The sequence below is a fragment of the Trichomycterus rosablanca genome, chromosome 27 (genome assembly GCF_030014385.1).
Source record: "Trichomycterus rosablanca isolate fTriRos1 chromosome 27, fTriRos1.hap1, whole genome shotgun sequence".
NCBI classification, from domain to species: Eukaryota; Metazoa; Chordata; class Actinopteri; order Siluriformes; family Trichomycteridae; genus Trichomycterus; species Trichomycterus rosablanca.
This window is the reverse complement of record NC_086014.1, coordinates 7150935-7169049: the sequence shown is the minus strand read 5'-3', so window position 1 is coordinate 7169049 and position 18115 is coordinate 7150935. Positions and strand designations below refer to the sequence as shown.

At 38.5% G+C, this 18115-nt stretch overlaps 1 protein-coding gene across 2 annotated transcripts in view; it reads right to left on the bottom strand.

Moving 5' to 3' along the window:
- The window catches only part of slc22a18 (solute carrier family 22 member 18), a 31064-nt gene extending 23332 nt beyond the window's left edge, over positions 1-7732 (bottom strand). Inside the window, exon 1 of one of the 2 annotated variants that reach the window (XM_062989608.1) lies at positions 7104-7732. In XM_062989608.1, coding sequence (XP_062845678.1) covers positions 7104-7208 — 105 coding nt within the window. In that variant the 5' untranslated portion in view covers positions 7209-7732. Of the gene's footprint in view, positions 1-6485; positions 6517-7103 lie in introns of those variants that run through there. The other variant, XM_062989609.1, reaches the window with a different exon arrangement.
- Positions 7733-18115: the final 10383 nt, after the last annotated feature.

Sequence of the window (18115 nt, the reverse complement as noted above, 5' to 3'; positions counted from 1 at the left end):
TCAGTGTATATTAATTATGGCTTATATTCACTGTCACAGACAAGCATAATTGCATTTTAGTCTTGTTATTTAAAACACTATATCTTTCAAAGTGGGCAATATCTATAAAAAATTGGCCCGTATCGGGACCGTAGATTCAGTGTGTCCTTTTAAGGGCAGAAAACCTTGATGAACCTTATTGGATCCAAACCTTCCACAGCTTCAGATAACTTTACCGTAAGTCGAATCATCTGGGTCTAACTTTCTGTGATTACTTTGCAGCAATAATACAGATTGCTTTTTAATAAACACAATAAAGAACACATGACTTTCATCCAGGGCATCTAAGCACAGACTGGCACCGATGTGACTGTTTGTCATTCATTTACAATTAGAGCTGGCCATTTCTGGTGACAGAAAGTGAAGCAAACTTTGGCAATGAGAAGTGGGCGTAGTCTGCGACGCGAAAAAGTTGAGCAAAGTTTAACTTAATGCAAATTAGGTGAAAAGCCATGTGTCGACAGAAACAGAGCATTCAGCAGAGAGGGTATGCGTGTTATCTCTGCTATCGTAAACCGTATGTTACATTTTTGGTTCCAAGATAATAGTTCCTACTAGAGATGGAAGAGAACAATTTTAGCAGTGTCCAACTTCCACAAATTTTCCTGTCGTGTTGACTGCACAGGCAGTGATGCACTACTCACGAATAAAATTAACGGACAAGCGATTTCCCTCTAGGATCTTTTTCATAAGCAGGTAAAAAACTGTAAATCTGGAAATCTGATTTGTAATAAAATAGGTTTTTTTTCAATACACTCTGCCAGTGAAGTGTGCTGTACTGCCATGGTCTTTTTTATTTTACTTGGCATCAGTTAAACCATGGCAACTGAACACCCACAGACAATGATAATGCTGCTGGTGTGAACACGGGGCAATGAGCAATCAGCGATTCAGGTGAGAAGAAGCGAAATATTGTTACCAGTCTGAACGTAGGGTGACAAGATTAATTGAGCTTATGATGAAAAGTTACCCCTTACGAAAAAGTGTTTTATGTCACTCACAACACAATGCTCCCCGAAAGGTGGATGAATAAAACCACACCCCACACATAAAATAACAGGACTTTTGTTAATGTGGATTTTTTTTAACGTCATATTTTACACCCTTCGGTTACATCCACGACAGAAACGGTAGTTACTCGTTACACAAGATTCATCAGTTCACAAGGTTATATCAAACATGGACAATTTAATATCTCCAATTCACCTCACTTGCATGTTTTTGGACTGTGGGAGGAAACCGGTGCACCCGGAATAAACCCACGCAGACACGGTGAGAACATGCAAACTCCACAGAGAAAGGACCCGAACCGCCCCACCTTTGGATCGAACCCCAGACCTCCTTGCTGTGAGGTGACAGTGCTACCCACTTAGCCACCGTACCACCCCCTAACAGGCCTAACACACACATTACCCACAAACCCCGTGCAAATTACTCACACCCAGCGGTATAAAGAAAGCCCCTATATACAAAATACAATTAAAACTTTGTCCCCTGAATGGTAGATGAATGAAACCATGCCCCCACACATACACACTAACAGGTCAAACACACACATTACACACAATCTCCGTGCAAACTATACACACCCATAGGAGGGCAGTGATAGCTCAGTGGTTAAGGTAGTGGACTAGTAACCAAAAAAGTTGCCGGTTTAAACCCCACCATCGCCAAGTTGCCACTGTTGAGTCCCTGAGCAAGGCCCTTAACCCTCAATTGCTCAAAAATTGTGTTCAGTCATAACTGTAAGTCGCTTTGGATAAAAGCGTCTACTAGGGCTGGGTATCGCCACCAATTTCCTGGATCGATTCGATTCCGATTCACAAGGTCCCGATTCGATTCGATCTTCGATTTTCGATTTTCGATTCGATTTTCGATTCGATTTTCGATCCAATTTCGATTCAACACATTTAGGCATATTTGAGTTACATTAACAGGTTTTGTTTACATATGTACAGATGTTCAGAGAACGAATGTGATAATTGCACATAAAACTCATTATTAAAAATATTTGTGTATTTTGTTTACATAAATAATTAATCCAAAACAGAAAACAGTAACATTCAACAGCCAGGTGTATGTTTACATTACATTTACAATGTTGTAGCATGTCAGACAAATGAAATAATAATAAAAAATGAATGTTACTGTTTTCTTCCATTTGTCTGACATGCTACAACATTGTAAATGTAATGTAAACATACACCTGGCTGTTGTACAGCTTATGCCAAGTTTACACTACACGACACTCTGATTAACACCTGGTCACTGTAATGTTCACACTACACGACTGATCGGCGATGGGGGGGTTTTACACTACACCATCTATCACCAGGGGGAATCACAGGCGAGCTTCTCTGGTCTCCAAAACTAAGTTTTGTCACGAAAACACACGTGAGAAGTGATGAAAGGTTTAATGATACCACGTCCAAACATGCACATCAACAAGTAGCGAGCAATCAAAGTTTGTGCGCTGATGAAATAAATGAATCTGAGTGGATTTGGCAACACGAGCAGCATGGATCGTTCTGTAGTGAGTTGGAGGTTAATAAATATTTTGTTTTGTAGAGAACGATCTCGCGTGTGCTGATGTATTCTGATAGAAACTATATTGCGCTCCACCACCTGTTTCCAACCTCTCCCCTGTGTTTCCCCTCGCTGTTTCTCACATTGATTGAGAGCCGAGTTTTGATCGCAGAGCGAACACCGAGTTCCTCCCGAATCCAGAGCCGAGTGCAAAATCAGTGCAAAAAGTTGTGTAGTGGTCATAACTTGAGCTTCTGCCATGCTAAACTGATGTGCAGGTCAGATCTCGTTGCATGAAAAAACAGTGGCTGGTCACGCGAAATTAAAGGGGGTAACAATAGTAATAGATTTCCGTGTGCACCGTAAAAAGGGGCGTATTTAAAAAATCGCAGTATCGGATCGTTCAAATAAAGATCGATTAAAATCGAAAAATCGATTTTATAAACCCACCCCTAGCGTCTACTAATTGCTGAAAATGTAAATGTAAATGTAGGTGCAAAAAACACCTATGGGTACACACCAATAGGTCAAACACACACATTACACACATCATCAATACGAGCTACACACAACCAAGCCTCAATATTCAAAATGCAACCAAAACTTTGTCCCCTCAATGGTAAATGAATGAAACCACACATACACACTAATAGCTTTGTTTATTAGGATTTTAACGTCATGTTACGGTAGTCACTCATTGCACAAGGTTCATCAGTTCACAAGGTTATATCGAACACAGTCATGGACAATTTAGTATTTTCAATTTACCTCACTTGCATGTAGTGCTGGACAATAATTCAATATCGATATACAGTATGTCGCGATAGAAAATGTTTCAATAACGGTGATATGATTTTTAAACAAATTCGATCGATATACATTATGTCAGTGCGTGATGACGTACGCCACAGTGAGTGATGACGTACACCACAGGCACGAAGCCAGTGCTCAGCGTTACCGCTCTGATTACACTACGCTACCTACAACACGGTGGATATAAGCGGCAAAATGAGTTCAACAGCTGTGAGTGAACGAGCATCCACAGTTGAAAAAGAAGCAGTCGAAATAGTTGATAAGAGAGGCAAGACTAGGGATGTCCCGATCACGTTTTTTTGTTCCCAATCCCGATCTTTAATTTTGATCCCGATCCGATACCGATTCTCAAACCGATACTTGTATTTTCTAGATATTGTCTAGATAAGAACTAGATAACACTGTTTACACAGTGCACACTTCAAGTACATTACAGTTATTCAAATTAATCCAATGTACATGTTTAACAACTGAATAGCTCTGCAGTGCTGTAGGAAAAAAAATGCCTGCATCCAAGCTATTGGCTTAATGTTCTTTTACAAAATAAAAGTAAACAAACCTAGTGCAGCATTGTAGTAAAAATTAAGTGGGATAATTACAGTTTCACTTTGAACTTTATATTCAAAGAACATAATTCTGTTTAATGCAGTGATACACTAAAAATGAACAAAAATCTCCACTCACAAGTGGTGTAGCAGCTTAACTTGAATATAAAAAAACAAATAAGTTACTTAACAGCATTACAGTAAAACCTGAATACCAAAATAAAATGGAAAGTCACTCTTTTGTTATGAAGGAAAGCCAGATCTTAAAGTGCTTGTATTGTGACAATGGTTTGATGGACGGGTCTACGCAAAGTGAGTGTGTTTTGACCCTTTGGGGCTTCCATAGTGCATGGGATAGCGTGCTCGGCTCTGGCTGTCCGCTATTCGGAACAGAATAAGTTAATAAACTGTTTTGCTCCCGACAATTTGTGAATATAGCGTGTATTTTATTTCTTTATTAAGCGAGTGCATCACTACGACGCTCGGTTACATCATAACTAAGCCAATCAGAGTGCTCGATACTGAGATGTCGTTCAGTCTTGTAACACGTAAACTCGTAAAAGCTGTATGTTGTGGTCCTGAAGTTTTCATACTCGGATTAAAAGTTATTGTTTTGTAAACCGGAGTGATCCTCGACTCACACACCATATAAACAGTAAAATTCTACAGTAATGAACGCAGCTCTGCTCCCACCGCCTCGTGAAACACTCGCATTACAGACATTACACCGCTGTTGGACTCGTTTCACTTTCCAATTTAAAGTATTTCCACACAGCGGACATGCTGACGTAGAACAAAAGATCGGGTTATGATCGGCATTAGTAAAGCCGATTTCCGATCAGTTGAAAATGCCTTGATCGGCCTCGATCCAGATCTGTGAGATCAAAATATATTGACTCTTAATTGGAATATCTTCCAATATATTATATACTGTATTATATTATATATATCCAGTTTTTTTCCCCAAATCCCAGAATACATCCACCCAAAAGGAAAATGTATAGACACATTCAAAAAATAAATGATTAATGGATTCACTAAAGCATTTACAGAAGATACACCTATCAGAAATGTTAATAAATCTACTCAATCTAGCACTGACTGGGTAGCGTTTATGAAGTATTTTAAAACCCTAAAAAGTTTAAGCCCTGTTCCTAAAACATCACCAAGTCCCCCACGATCACCAGCTATGTCGAGCAAAGAGAAACCGACGCAGCAAACACACATGGGTGCATTCATGCCCTACGACAAATGTTTACATACAAATAAAATAATCAGTCCATGTTGGTTAAGACATATGTTAATACATTATATTATATTATATATTGTCAAAGCTTATGTTTATTTGAGAATGATGTCATTTTTGTTTTTGTTTGTATACAAATGCTGAATACAAATAAAAGGTGAAAGCTAATTTATTTGTACCATTATTATTATTATTGTTATTATTGGTTTGCAGGTACAGCCATCCAATGTTGGTGTTCTTGGCAATTTTTCTGACATCTGTATTATTCATATCGATATCGAAATTATATCGTATCGACCGAAATTAGGAGTTATATCGTGATATAAATTTTAGCCATATCGTCCAGCCCTACTTGCATGTCTTTGAACTGTGGGAGGAAACCGGAGCACCAGACACGGGGAGAACATGCAAACTCCACACAGAAAGGACCCAGACCACCCCACCTGGGGATTGAACCTTCTTGCTGTCAAGCCACCCTGCAACCCCACTAAACAGGCCTAACACACACATTACCTACAATCTCCAGGCGAACTACACACACCCATCGGTATAAAAAAAAAGCCCCTATGTGTACAAAATGCAATCAAAACCTTGTCCCCTGAACGGTAGATGAATGAAACCACGCCCCCACACATACACACTAACAGGTTAAACACACACATTACACACATTCTCAGTGCAAACTACATGTACATGTATGTACAAAATACAATTAAGTCAGTCAGTCAAAGCATTAAAAATCATTTCTCCGCACTTTTTGTCAGATAATTAACAAATGACAGATTCTTGTTTATAAGCTATCGCAATTTCACTACAATATGTTATAACTTATTTGGAAATTGGGTTTGTAATAAACTAGACTAAAATGCACACAATGCATACATGGGTGATTCTTCAATTGCGGGCTCTTTTGACCATCTTAACTTTTGAAAAATAAAATTAGGAATAATGTAGTTTTAATTATGTCAAGATAATGCTAGAGCAAAGACTTAATGATGGCTACAATTGAGCTTATATAGAATTTTAATATTTCATATTTATTTGCGAAGTGGCATAGCAAAATGTCATTATGTGTTGGTAATGACGTGTTGCGGTAATGACAATTTTTACTTTTTTAAAGAAAAAAACTAGATAGGCCATGGCTTTGCTAAAGCTAGTCAACAGCTAGTATAAGATGCACTTAATAAATACATATAAATAATGTGTAAATTTCTTTTTTTTTTTTTTGGTAAAGTACTGCCATACTGATGTAAATGGTAATGACGCTGAATAAATATACTCTATGATCAGGAGGAATACATGATTAAATTACTCACATTTCCAGACATTAAAATGTCAATCTTCTCTCATGGCTGGCATGTGCTTCCTTGCGAGTCTTTGTTTCCAAGGTTACAACATAAACAAGTGTTACCTTCAAATGATTCCCTACAGAAACCATACACTGTTGCGGTAATGACGATAATGCTGGGGACAGTAATATATTGCTCAAAAATATGCATAGGTTGTACAAATATGGGAAAAAAATTACATTTTGTTTCTTTTTAAGTTATTATAAAACTCATATTGTGATTTTTATAATGAATTGATCACGTTTTAGCATTTTATTAGAGCAGAGAAGTTTTAAAGTCTGGGTTTGGGACAAGGCCAAAGTAGCAAAATATTGATGTTTAAATCGTCATAAAAATTGAAAATCATAATTATTTTGGTATGTAATTTTTTTTAGTGATGCAATGAATGATCTTTTTAATACCTAAAATATTTGTTTTGTAATAAAGTATTTTTAACACAAATGTATAACTTAGGGACGTAAACGTTCCCCCAATTGAAGAATCACCCACATACAAATACACATTATCTTGTTTTAAGCAGCACGTTATTCTCAATGGTTTTGTTGGTTTCGAGTTAAATAATTAAAAATTAAAGATAATACCTACCGGTGTTATTGAAAATTGTAGGAAGAGCCATGTGATGTCCAAAGCAGCGATCAGGTAAGTGACATATATCACTTTCTGAACCTTGTCAGCTGTCAGTGAAGGCATTGTGTTTTAGTCGCCTATATTGACTGTTATCTAAATCGTAATCCGGTTCAACTTTCTTTGTTTAAAAGGTATTTTACCAAATACGGTAGCAAAACAGCGTTGCTTACTAACTTCTGTTAAGCGTTTCTATTTGGGACACTGCATTCTAAACGAAACTGTCTAATGCGCCATCAACAACAAATACGATTTAAATATTTCTAAAATATCGGTGTTCTAAACCGCTTACACTAAAATCAGCTCATGGACAGTACAGCAGGTCTATCTTGTGGTAACATGCAGTCCGGATGAGACTTTGAACCCGGGCTCAATCGCCCTGAAAGTGCAAAACACTCCTCTAATAATCGCATCGCTTTCTGAAGGAAAATCCGTAAAATAAGGGGGCTTTTCCACCAATTTAAGCTAAACTCTTAACTACGGTTACGATTAATTTCATCGTAAAAAATTCAAATAAAAGAAACAGTCCGTATTTGTAGTTTAAAAACATTGCAGCATTTCCCCGGAAATTCATCCGAATATGTTTGTGTTGTTAGACGTTAGGGACTGTGTCAAAAGTGCGGTGAAAAACGAAAGTGAAAAAAGACTGAGGCTGTGAAATTTTCATGACAAAACGGTGGGATTTTATTTTAGTTACTTTCTTTTAACTTGACATTAACAAAAAAAAAATCTACAAACAATTATTTACATCTGTATACTATAGAAGTGATAAAGCATTTTATCAGAATATTCTGCGTTTGCACAAACATTAGGGATTGTCTGTAAAGTACAGACAATAAAACGTGAAAACATTCCACATCATGACTAACCAGTGTAAATGTAATTACATCAAATTAAATGATTTCTTTTCTAGCTTCACTCCTGAGCACAAGGTGAGGTTCATGCCATTGTTTGATAAGCAGTGATGGCATAGTTACCTTTAAAAAGTAACTTAGTTACTTTATTGATTACTTGATTTTAAAAGTAACTTAGTTACTTTATTGATTACTTGATTTTAAAAGTAACTAAGTTAGATTACAAGTTACTTTATTAGTTACATTCAGCAGCTGCCGTAATGCAACTGGAGCTGCGTAGGCGATTGAAGCGGAATAAGAAACAAAAAAAGATAGCGGAAAACGGAGTCCTCTGTTCACAAGTGTAAGTAAGATAAATAAAATAAAATTTTTAGAGACAAATAAATAACAAAAAGTTGATAAATATCCAAAATTTTGGGTTTGTAATGAGTCTGTAACTATGGTGATATTACGTCATCACGTCCCCACGTGTAGTACGTAGCGGTGTTGTGTGCATACTGCACACTTCTGTACTGAAAGTATGTACTTCTTTACCGGCCGAGTAGTGCATAGTTCCTCCAATCTAGTGCATACTCTGTAAGTATGCGATTCCGGACACAGCTCGTGACTTAATTGTCGCAGAGGCCAGACGTCACTCCCCGAGTTGCAAAAATAGTAACGCACAGTAACTTGGATAAGTAACTTTAATCTGATTACTGGATTGGAAATAGTAACTCGTTAGATTACTTGTTACTGAAAAATGTGGTCAGATTAGAGTTACTGACATCAGTGTTGATAAGACTGATGAAGAGGAGCTACATTGGTCTACCCATAACACATTTCTGCCAACATAGTGCAAGCGCTGATGTCAAAATGCCAAACACACGCCAGAGTGGGGGTTTCGAATACATCGTATCGAATCTCAGCTATGCCTTTATATATATATACAGTATATATATGCTCACTGAGGTCACATAATTGGACAGTCACAGATGTTGATGCTTTTTGCGACAAACAAACTTTGATTTGATTTTTTAAATTATTTTTTTGATTTGTATGTATAAAGCAATTATTGTTCAGCTTCCTTCATACTGTCTGAATTTTTATCATTAAAAAGACATCTGTATAAATTACATGCCCTGCTCCCAAATCTCCATATATCTTGAAAGCATCTTATTATCTTTTAAAATAAAACATTAAAATAACAGCATGTTTATACAGGTTTTGTATGTGATTTTTATTAATAATGAGAAGTGTAAATTCAGCTACATGTTCTGCTAAAAGTAGAAGTCTGTTTTCATGAGAAAGAGCTGTTAAAAGCTGTAATAATAGTTTGCTGAAATTAGAAAAAAGCATTTAAAATTCATACCTAAAGTGCATATTCCAACTGACTTTAAATTAATATAGTACATATACACATATAATCAAACAATTAAAGTGAATATAAGTTTAGAAAAATAATATTGTTTAAAACACTTTTTGACAAGACATTCTAACACAATAATAATATTTAAAACAGTACATTTTCGGCATTTAGCAGACACTCTTATTCACAGCCACTTACAAAATTGCTTCCACCGTAAACACTGTGGACATTGTGAACTCTACTGTAGATCAAGTGGGAAACAGTTCAAGGATACAAATCTGCTAAAACCCTGTTAGAACAAAGGTATAAGTAAGGTATAAGATTTTTGACAAATAGTGTAGAAGATTTGTAAGTGCCTGTATTACTCCATCCTTGCTCCGAAAGACTGTGTTTTGTTATTTTTTGGACTTTGTATGTTCCAGGTTCTCATAAATTGTGAGTGCAGCAGCGTTTTGATAGATAAAGTCCACATTTCTGCCATTCCGAGATCTGATAATGTCCACAGCACACTGGTTAAGAAACACATACTGATCCTAACAAAGGAGAAAGAATAGAAAAGTTAAGTCAAAGTGACTGATTAACCCCAAATATAGTTAAGCTCATCTAGCAGGACTTTCCTGACATTTACATAGTTGCATCTTACAGATCTGTCAGGAGAAGGGTACAAAAAATTCCAAGGCATTACATATACAGTGGTACCTTGTAACTCAACGTCCCCTAAACTCGAAATCTTTGAAACTCGACGCACTTCGTGGAGAAATTGTACCCATAAACTCGATGTTTCCCTTAAACTCGATGTGTTCAGCTACTTTAAAAATATATACGTATTTATCAAATTAACAATGAACAGCCACTTTGTTCAGCGCTTGGCTTGAGCGGTGCTGTGAAACGTCATCAAAGTGTAAATATAAGACGAATCTGCATTTGTGTGGAATAACCATCAAATCCACTCTGAAAGCTCCACATACTGTATTTTTCTCTTTGTTTCACTTTTAAACTTGTGTTATAGCTTGGGGTGGTGAGAAATTGTGAGAATCAGCTTTTCCGAGCCTAAAACGCTTACTGTACGTAAAAAAAGCTGTGACAATGTATTCTCCACGATTAAGAAGCGTAAGGAAACAATAAAAAAGTAAAGATAAAATGCTGGTTTTATTGTATTTCAGTGTTTGTATATTATACTTGTGTTATTTTCAGTGTATAAGTGTCAAAACAACTCCATTATTTTACATTGGCCTAAAATATATGCAGTTCCATAGGACCACGGAACACATCAACAGATTTCCTTAAAACTCAACGCCTTGTCGCTCAAGTGGCGCAGCGGTAAAAACACACGCTGAAACCAGAGCAGAATCCCGAATACATCGTATCGAATCTCAGCTCTGCCTTGCCGGCTGAGCGGCCACATGAACAACAATCGGCCTGTTGTTCAGATGGGCGGGACTAAGCCGGATATGGGTCTCTCTCTGTCAGACTGGTGCAATTACGACCTCTGCTGGCTGATTAGAGGCGCCTACACAGAGATGAGAAAAGGGTGCTCTTAGGGTGTGTCTCTCCGTACACAACGCTAGGTGGCACAACACTGGTCAATGTGTGGGTGATAAGATTGCTGGCCACGTGTCGGAGGGTGCGTGGGTTAGCTTCAATCTCCTCGGTCAGAGCAGGGATCGCCATAGGCGGAGAGGAAGCATGATGCAATTGGGCAATTGGATGCGCTAAAGGGGAAGAAAAAAAGGGGAGAAAATGCAATAAAAAAAATAAATAAAAAAAACTCAACGCCTTTACAACTCGCCAGTCCCAGAACAAATTGACGTTGAGTTTTAAGGTACAACTGTACAGGGAACATAGAGAACACGGTCATCAACAAGTAGATAAAATATGGCACCACAGTGACATTACCAAGACCTGGATGTCCCTGATGAAGAGACAAAAGATAACTGGTCTTCAAGGCTGTCAAGAGGCCTACAGCAACATTTAAAGAAGCCTCAGGAACCAGAAAGTACTGGTTGTGTACTACGTGTGACAACAATCTTCCATATGTCTGGGCTGTATGGTAGGGTGGCAAAGAGGAAGCCTTTTATTGCAAAGACAGGAATGTGTGCTCTACTCTACTCTGTTATTTCTCTATGACTGTTTTGTCAAACACTGCTTTAACATAGCCATTGAATTTGCCTATAACACCACAACAACAGGACTGGTTTTTAATAACGATGAGGTAGCTCCCAGGAAAAATTAATAAAGTCAATCTATTCTATATATCTATTTAAATCTTCGTTTTATATTTATTCTTAGCATTATTATTATATTTGTTAATATTAATGCAGCATAACATTGCACTGGATTTTTATTGCACTGCATTTTTGTTGGGAGCTATGCACGCAGAAATTTCACTTCCGTTTTATACTTTTATGGCACTGTATTTAAATAAACTGTTCTTTAAGCTAAAAAAAGGGATGGAAAGCATGGCAATGTGATTCCTGTGTAGCGGTTGGTAGTTGAGCATTTGTATAACTGAAATTTAAGTAAATGCGTTGTGTCAAAGATAAAATATAAAGCTGTTGTACTGTTGCTGTACCTCCGTCTGCACCATAAGTGGTCTGTGCATACACAAGTCATGAACTATCCCATAAACATCGACCACTCCTTCTCGTTCGATCTGGTATATTAGGCGATCAATGGCAATGAAGGTTCCAGTGCGACCCACCCCTGCACTGCATTGTGGAAACACACAAATAATGAGACTATAGCTGCAGCGAATGCATGTTAATATAATAATATATTAGCATATTAAGCTAATTAGAATATGTGTCGATGGTTAAGTACCTGCAGTGTACAAGAGTTGGTGTGTGGCATGAATACTGGTCCATGTGCTCACGGACCACGTGTCTGAAATTGATGAGCAGCTCTGTGGTTTCAGGCACTCCGTGATCGGGCCATGCCATGGAATGGAAATGCCGAATGGATCGAGTCTGTATTTTCCATACAGTTTCCATACATTTTAGTTGTAAAGCACTCACAAAGAAAAAGTAAAAACAGTAAAATCACTGCTTACATTTTTTACATCAAAGTCCCGAATGGTCCATTCTTTCATTATGATCTCTGAAGTGATAGTTACTGTTAGAGCATTGAAGTGTGATGTCTCAGAAGACCAGTATTTTTCACATTTCACCTGGTCAGCTTAATCAGTAACAGCTTAATTATAGTTTACAATGCTGTGAAAAAGTATTTTCCCCTTTCCAATATCTTCTATTATTAAATGTAAACAAATTTTAGGAAGAAGAATGTGTCAGGAGTCACGTTTGTGCATGTCATTCTTCATGCTCCGCTCAGGGAGTTTTGGCGGCATCTGGTGGCGCTAACGGAACTGCACCAGTCTAACTGCCTCTGCAATAAACCGCTCCCTTTGCTAATTAGACACACCTGGTCTCAACCAGCTCCTCATTACTCAGCCTTCATAAGCCTCTGGTTTTCCCCCACTCTTTACCAGACCATCCGTTTAAAAAAAATAAAAAATAAAAAAATAAAAAAATTTCTTTTTAGCGTGTCCAATTGCCCTATTGAATCATGCTTCCTCTCCACCAATGCCGATCCCCGCTCCGACTGATGCCAAGTTCACACTACACAACTTTCTGATTTGTCGGGTCTCTGTACAGTTCACACTACACAACTGAATCTTTTGCACTCAGGAGTCTTTCAGTTGGTGTATATTTCACACTACATGACTGATCGGTGATAGGGGCTTTCACACTACACGACTGATCGGTGATAGGGGCTTTCACACTACACGATCTATCACCAACTGGAATCACAGACGAGCTTCTCTGGTCTCCCTTTTTTTTTTTTTTTTACAAAAACACACGCGAGAAGTGACGAGGAGTTTAATGATACCACGTCCAAAAATGCACGTCAACAAGTAGCGAGCGATCAAAGTATTTGTGCGCCGATATGCAGCGTAAAACCAAGGAGTAAAAATAAATGAATCTGAGTGGATTTGGCAACACAAACAGTATGGATTGTTCTATAGTGAGTTGGAGGTTAATTAATAATTTTGCAATGCAGTGTTGGTGTTATGTTTTGTAGAGAACGATCAAGTCAGAAATACTGTAAAACGTGTGTGCCGGTGTATTCTGATATAAACTATATTATCCCCCTGTCTGTCCCACCTGTTTCCTCTCCTGCGTTTCCCCTCACACCGTATCCTGCGTTCTCATTGGCTCATTCTCAGTCGGACATCTCAGATCAGATATATGACCTGCTAGAAAACTCAATCCAGTCGCCGAGCGCTCGGCGAGCCGGTCGGGTCGAGTTGTTGGATAGTTCACACTTAGCGATTGAGAGCCGAGTTTTGATCACCGAGTGAACGCCGAGTTGCTCCCGAGCCGGAAAATCTAGCGCCGACCAGTCGCCAAGCGAAATCTGGGCAAAAATCGTGTAGTGTGAACCAGGCATGAGGAGAACGAAGCCAACCCACGCCCCATCTGACACGTGGGCAGCATGCCGTATGCATCTTATCACCAACACTTTGATGAGTGCAGTGCAGCTCAGCACTGTGCACGGAGAGACACACCCTGAGAGCACTCTTTTCTCATCTCTGTGCAGGCGCCATCAATCAGCCAGCAGAGGTTGTAATTGCACCAGTCATGAGAGAGAGAGACCCCATCTGGCTAAGTCCCGCCCATCGGAACAACAGGCCAATCGTTGCTCATGTGGCCGCTAAGCCTTATCCGGCAGGCAGAGCTGCCGGATACGATGTACAGTATTCGATTCGATACGAAGTATTCGAGATCCCAGCTCTGGTTCCACTGTGTGTTTTTACCGCTGCGCCACCTGAGTGGCCTACCAGATCGTCCATTGATGCCTCTGTGATCACTGCTCTGCTCTCCTTGGTTTTTGAACTCTAGTTACTATATTTTTTGCTTCCCTGCTTCCTTTGTTCTCGATCCTAGCCTTCCTCTCTCCTGGATCCCCAGTTCCTCGCCACCCTCCTGCCTCCAGAGTTCCTGCCAGTTCCTCCTGCTTCCATCCCAGCCTTCTGGTTCCCTCGTTGCCCCTCCTGTGTCCCTCCTGCCTTCATCCCAGCCTTCTGGGTCCCTAGTTGCTCCTCCCGAGTTCCTTCTGCCCCTGGGTATTTTCATTTTGTGTCTTTAATAAACCTGTTTAACTTATTTCTGTGGTGTGGAGTTCGCCTGGTGGTTCCTCTAACCACGTAAAACCTTTACTGGCTTTGTGACAGCTTAACAGAATGCCTTTATTTGTCATATATACAGTACATATACACGTGTACAGTACAATGAAATTCTTTTTCCCCATATCCCAGCTTATTTGGCAGCTGGGGTCATTCCTTTAAAATTAATATAAGATCAAGACAATAAGAGTAAACACAAAATGCAGCCTGTAAATAATCATTACATTAACTGAAAATAAAGATTTATTTAAAACCTATATCACCCATGTGGAAAAGTAATTGCCCCTAAACATAATAACTGGTAACAATTGCAATTAAACATTTGTGATAACTTATGATGAGTCTTTTCATCATTGTGAATGCATTTTGACCCACTTGTCTTTGCAAAATTGTTTTAATTTGGTGAAAATTAAGGGTTTACAAGCATTTATTGCCAGGTCTGGCCACAGCATCTCAGTGGGATTCAAGTCAGGACTCGGCTGCTCCAAATTTTGTTTTTTGTTGATTTGTGAAGGATGTAGCTTGCTTAATATGTGCAGAACATATCTGGGTTAACATGTGCAGGATATAACTGGTTACTGAAATGTCTAAATACTGGTGTTCCTACAGATGTTACCCAAGCAACAGGCACTAATACAACCACATATCGTAACAAAGCCTGATTTTTAAAATTTACACTGGTAACAGTGTGGATGGTCTTTTTTTTAATGAATTTTCTCCCCATTTTCCTCCCGATTTAGTGCACTCAATTTTGTCTTCTGCTGCTGAGAGATACCATATTGCATCCGAGGAGAGCACGTTGCTGTACACGCCTCTTCCGACACATGTACAGCCCTTCTCTTCTCGCCGCTGCATTCTGCACAGGCGTCTCTTCCGCCAATCAGGGTCCTTACACAGCGTATAAAGACCCACCCACCCACACATAGTCCGGTCCCCACCCTGCGGATACGGTGGCCAATTAGTATTTGCTGCAGGCACTGCCAATTATACCCGCCAGATGGCACCCAGCCGACCAGTGGCAACACCGAGTTTCGAACCGAGGAGTTCAGAAACTCGGTGCTGGGTCTTTTTCTTTTTTGAGACCATTGGATAATCTGAATGGTTCACATTTCAAAGCAGCAAAAGAGAAATCGGCAACATTTCTGGACGTTGTTGACATTTGGGTTTTACTGTGCAGAATGCCAAACTTGCATTTAATAAACAGTGTTTATTTACAATAATTTGTCGAATTATTTTCAAGCCATGGTGTTTAATACAGTGTTCTTATATTTAGCATTTTACACCAAAAGATTTCTTTTGACTATATTATGTACTGTAGATTGTAAAATTCCCAAATTGTTTTTTAATGCTCAAATTGTTCATCTTAATTGCTCTTAAGGTGCTTGATTATAAAATACTAGGCTTTTCATGAATGCTCCTTTTACACCCAATCATTATTGCATTAACTAAATAAGATATTATTTAAACATTAAGTTTCTAATCTTAATTTTTAGTGTGTATTTACTCAAAAACAAGTTCATCAAAAATATTTTTGTCTTTGCAGTGTGTTATTTAAAATGCACTTCACTGTGGATTTAAAAAACACTGCTTTATGTGCTATGTGCTTTTTTGCTTTTTAAATACTGTCCCTATTCCAGGAATTATGATTTGTAATAATTGTGCACCATACCCGTCCTTGCTCGTTGCATCTTGTCAGCATGACAAGCGTGTGGATGTTTTTTTCCCAGATCATTCTCCAAAAGTCATTAACTGTACATGGCAATGGTCCCTGCGCTGCTATAAATTCTTTTTTCGATGTATAACCCTGAAAATAAAACATGCATCAGCAACATGATTAACTGTGCCTTATAATCTCTAATTATACGTACAGTCATGTAAAAAGTTAGGACACCCCATGAAATCCTTTGTCTTTTTGAACATATTTAAACATATGAACATTTGAGCTTCATTTGAACAGTACTGAGAGATGGAGCTTATATAACTAAACAAATAAAATGTTAAAAATTACTTTTAAACACAAACTGTAAAATGTAATGAACAAAAATGGAAATTTATTGTGAGGAAAAAGTTAGGACACCCCCACATTTATTACTACTTAAAATGTCTAAAATTAGAATCCGGTGCACCACATCAGCTGCAATGATTAGACCATCGTTAGAGGACATTGGAGTTTTATTTAAACCTCAGACATTAGTTTGGTTTGCTCTTTATTGTTGAAGTAAGTGATATCACCATGGTGAGATCTAAAGAGCTCTCTGAGGCCTTCAGAAAGAAGGTTGTAGATGCATATGAGTCTGGGAAGGGATTTAAAAAGATCTTAAAACAATTAGGAATCAACCATTCCACTGTCCGGAAAATAATTTACAAGTGGAGAACATTTAAAACAACTGCCAACATGGCCAGGTCAGGCTGTCCTAGCAAGTTCAGCCCAAGAGCAGACCGCAAGATGTGTAAAGAAATCTCCAATAATCCTACAATGCCATCACGGGACCTACAGCTAGCTCTTGCCACAGTTGATGTCAAGATACATGCATCTACCATCAGAAAGACACTGCACAAGTTTGATTTTCATGGGAGGTGAGCAAGGAGGAAACCCTTGCTGTGAAAAAAACATCAGGGCAAAACTAAAGTTTACCAGAGAACACCTAGACAAAGACCAGGACTTCTGGAACAATGTGCTTTGGACAGATGAATCCAAAGCTGAATTATTTGGGCACAATAACAGAAGACATGTTTGGCGCAAACCCAACACAGCATTTGGGAACAAGAACCTCATACCAACTGTGAAGCATGGAGGTGGAAATGTCATGGTTTGGGGCTGCTTTGCAGCAGCACGGCCTGGCAAGCTCTCCATTATAGAATCCACAATGAATTCTTCACTGTATCAGAGGGTGCTTGAGAAAAATGTAAGACCATCTGTCCAAAAACTGAAGCTGAAGCAGAGGTGGACCATGCAACATGACAATGACCCAAAACATCCCAGTAAATACACCAAGGAATGGCTCAAAAGAAAGAAATGGAGAGTTCTGGAATGGCCAAGTCAAAGCCCGGATCTTAATCCTATTGAGATGCTGTGGGGTGATTTGAAACGGGCTGTGTATGCAAGAAACCCATCAAACTTCACACAGCTAAAGAAATTCTGCATGGAGGAGTGGGAAAAACTTTCTTTCAGTCGATGTCAGAGACTGGTAGATGGTTATAGGAAATGTCTAATTGAGGTTATTTCAGCCAAAGGGGGAAACACCAGCTATTAGGGCATAGGGTGTCCTTACTTTTTCCTCACAATAAATTTTCATTTTTGTTTATTACATTTTACAACTTGTGTTTTAAAGTAATTTTTCAGTTTCATTTGTTTAGTTATATAAGCTCCATCTCCCAATACTGTTCAAATGATGCACAAATGTTCATTTGTTTAAATATGTTCAAAAAGGCAAAGGTTCTCATGGGGTGTTCTAACTTTTTCACATGACTGTATATATGATTGTTACTCCTTTTATTTTATACATACCGGATGTAGCTGGCATTAATGTAATCGTCAAAAGAACTGCCCAGAACTGACAGCTTCACAAGTGATGTGTCATCTAAGGCAAAA